At 60.7% G+C, this 3,239-nt stretch overlaps 1 protein-coding gene across 1 annotated transcript; it reads right to left on the bottom strand.

The window, feature by feature from the left end:
• Positions 1–308: 308 nt before the first annotated feature.
• On the bottom strand, positions 309–3,217 carry LOC102431879 (glutathione S-transferase theta-3-like). Its single transcript, XM_023748468.1, has 5 exons — positions 3,169–3,217; positions 2,656–2,743; positions 1,932–2,082; positions 888–1,064; positions 309–588 (listed from the first exon to the last, which is right to left on the bottom strand). The coding sequence occupies exons 1-5, from the start codon at positions 3,215–3,217 to the stop codon at positions 397–399; spliced, it is 657 nt and encodes a 218-aa protein (XP_023604236.1). The 3' UTR covers positions 309–396.
• Positions 3,218–3,239: the final 22 nt, after the last annotated feature.

Below are 3,239 nucleotides of genomic sequence, written 5' to 3' on the forward strand. Positions count from 1 at the left end.
TGAACCAGGAGGTCACGGTTCGATTGCCAGTCAGGGCACAGGCACAGGTTGCCGGCTCGATCCCCAGTGGGGGGCGTGCAGGAGGCAGCCGATCCATGATTCTCTCTCATCATTGATGTTTCTCTCTCTCTCCCTCTCCCTTCCTCTCTGCAATCAGTAAAAATATTTTTTTTTAAATAATAAATAAAGCTCATTCCAGAGGCTCCTGCCAGTTGGAGTGGAAGGGGCAAGAGTGGAGTAAGTATTCAGACAAGAGGAGGAATGTGGGCCTGATGCTGGAGGGATCTCGAGGACAGAGACTGTGCGGGTGTCTTGTTCAAGGCCAAGGAGAGGGGCAGCTCCATCTCTTTATTTTGACAACAGTCTCCATCGTCGCTGCAGGCCCGCCCCTCCTCACTACAACAAAACCTGCACCAAGGGCTTCAGCTTGTCCTTCATGGCAGTGTCCACTGGCGGCAGGTCCTTGGCCTTCATGACCACCTCGTGGGCCTCCTGGAAGAGGTCCTCCCCGACCTCCGCCTCCACGCGCTGGCGCCAGGCCGCCAGCTTGGGGCGGGTTTTGAAGACGTGGCAGCCGGCGCTGACAGGCTGAGGGGAGAGGGAGCTGTAAGGCGGCTGACCCGGTTTAGGGACCCACCGGGTGGACTTTGCTCCCCTGCCCCCTGTGTGACAGGCTGGGGGTCCCCTCCCAGGAGACACTGAGAAAGGCCCGGATATCCCTGCAGGGCGGGGTTTTAAAGTCCCATTTTACAGATGAGGACACTGAGACGCAGAGGAGGAAGTAACACGCCCTGGGTCCGCAGCCAGGAAGGGCAGCGTGAGCTGGTACACTGGCTCCTCCCGGGCACCCCACGCCCCATGCGCCCCCCTCCCCCCCGGGCACTCACGTGCATCAGCTCTGTGATGGCCACCAAGTCGGCCACCGAGATGCAGGGCCCCGCCAGGAAGTCATCGTCCTTCAGGAACTTGTCCTCAAGCAGCTGCAGGCACCTGTCCAGCTCGGCCAGAGTAGATGCCAATGTCTCGGGGGGCACCGGCTCGCCAAGGAACACAGGGAGCATCATCTGGTGGGGGGCAGGCAGGAGCGGGCTGAGGTTCCGCCCAAAGCCCAGCCTAGCTTCTCCTTGCTCCCGCCCGCCCCTTTCCACCCACAGCCGCCACCACCGGCCCAGGCCTCATCTCCCCCTCACGCAGGGCCAGCCTCCACCCTCCCTAGATGCTCACAGAGCCGCTGGAGAGCCCTCTGCAATCTCAGGCTGCCCGTCCCTTCTCGCTGCAGCAAGCCTTCCGGGGCTCCCACTGTCCTCCCACAAAGGCCTCACCACCAGCCCCACTGGTGCAGCCGCCACCCGCTCCCCCACCCTCCACCTCCGACCCCACCCAGACTTCTCACAGGGGCATGCGCCTGGGACTCGCTCTGGAATATGGTCCCAGAGCTCATTCCTACGTCGTGTGCTTGGGGGGGGCCGGAGACTCGGCATGTCCGTGAGCTCCCAGGTGCCGCTGACGCTCCTGGTCTGCGGACCAGCCTTTTGGGGAGCAAAGGTCTACACTCGCTCTGCTTGACTTCTCTCCCTTCTGCACGGAGAGGCTCCTGCCCCCTCCAGCTTGAGTGGGCTCCTCGCCAGCCCCTAGCAGCTCAAGGAGGACTCTTTTTCTTAACTATATCTTTACTGATTTCAGAGAGGAGGGGAGAGGGAGAAGGATAGAAACATCAATGATGAGAATCCTCAGCTGCCTCCTGCACGCCCCACACTGGGGATCGAGCCCAAAACCCAGGCATGTGCCCTGACCGGGAATCAAACCGTGACCTCCTGGTTCCTAGGTCGACGTTTAACCGCTGAGCCACGCCGGCCGGGCTGAACAGAATGTTTTGAACAGAAGGCGCCATCCCCTGAGGACCCAGGCAGGGTCCCTGCCCCCAGGCTCACCTTCTGCCACATGACCATGGAACAGCTGCTCCGAAGAGCCGTGTGCTGCCATGCCAAGTACTCGTCCACACGGGCGCAGGCTTCCAGGTCCTGGGGGTACCAGTGGTCAGGGGCCTCATACTTCCGGCTAAGATACAGCAGGATGGCCACACTGGGAGGGACAGCAGGGGCGGGGAGAGGTCCCGGTCACTTCTCAGCTACTCTCCAGGGGCCAGGCCCTGGGTGGGATAGGCCTCGGCTCCTGGCCTGTGTGTCCCCATGTGGGCGACGCGTTTCACCATCTCCAGGTGCAGAGTAGGAATGTGAGGCTCAGAGAGGTTAGGGGATCTCCCCAAGGTCACACAGCGCTACGCTGAGCTATCCTATCATCTGAACTAAGGGCACAAAGTAAAAAACAAACACGTTACGGGATTTCAGAAGGGGGGTGTGTGCTCAGAGAAAGCTTCCTCAAAAAGGGGGGGCACCCAGATGGGCCCTGAAGGTGAGAGCCACGCACCCAGCACCCAGCACCCAGTACCACTCCCCAGCAGAGTCAAAGCATGGACACAACAGGAGCAATGCCAGGTGCCCCTCCCAGGCCTGGCATCTCCGCCCACTTCAAGCCACTCTCCATCCTGGGGCGGGCACAGCTGCTCACGGAACATAAACCATGTCCCAAGCTATGGGCAGTGAGCACACAGGGGGCCGGCCCCCCAAGGCCAGGCAGCAGTTCAGGGGCCATTACCTCTCGGCCAGGGTGAAGTCCCCATCCTTCAAGGCTGGCACCTTCCTCAGGGGGTTCACCTGGGCAAAGTCATCGCTGTTGTGCTGACCTGTGGGAGAGAGCAGTGAGGCAGGGGGGGAAGCCTGAATCCTCTGAGGTCTCTGGCCACGCCCACCCAGCAGCCAGAATCTTTCTTTTTAAAAAAAAATATATTTTTTATTAATTTCAGAGAGGAAGGGAGAGGGAGAGAGAAACATCAATGAGGAGAGAGAATCATCGACCAGCTGCCTCCTGCACACCCACCCCCACCCCCCCCCGGGGATGGAGCCCGCAACCCGGGCATGTGCCTCAACCAGGAATTGAACCGTGACCTCCTGGTTCATAGGTCAATGCTCAACCACTGAGCCACACCGACCGGACCATCCAGGATCTTTCTGAGGCCCCTATCCAAGCGGGGCACCAGGGAAGAGGACGCCACCCTACTGTCCCCTGACCCTCCCAGGGGGCCACCACTCCTGTGTCACCTCCTTGCACCTGGGCCAAGCAGCACCATGGCTCGGCCCCGCAGGAAGATGACGCACATCCCTGTAGCCAGCCGATTCCAT

The sequence above is a fragment of the Myotis lucifugus genome, unplaced genomic scaffold (assembly GCF_000147115.1).
Source record: "Myotis lucifugus unplaced genomic scaffold, Myoluc2.0 scaffold_1421, whole genome shotgun sequence".
Classification (NCBI taxonomy): domain Eukaryota; kingdom Metazoa; phylum Chordata; class Mammalia; order Chiroptera; family Vespertilionidae; genus Myotis; species Myotis lucifugus.

Excerpts from the sequence above, each read along its gene's own strand:
- LOC102431879 (XM_023748468.1), bottom strand. The coding sequence starts at position 3,217 with ATGTGCGTCATCTTCCTGCGGGGCCGAGCCATGGTGCTGCTTGGCCCA. Across the intron at positions 2,744-3,168 it reads CATGGTGCTGCTTGGCCCAG|GTCAGCACAACAGCGATGAC; the intron begins GTGCAAGGAGGT and ends TCTCTCCCACAG. Across the intron at positions 589-887 it reads CCATCACAGAGCTGATGCAC|CCTGTCAGCGCCGGCTGCCA; the intron begins GTGAGTGCCCGG and ends CTCTCCCCTCAG.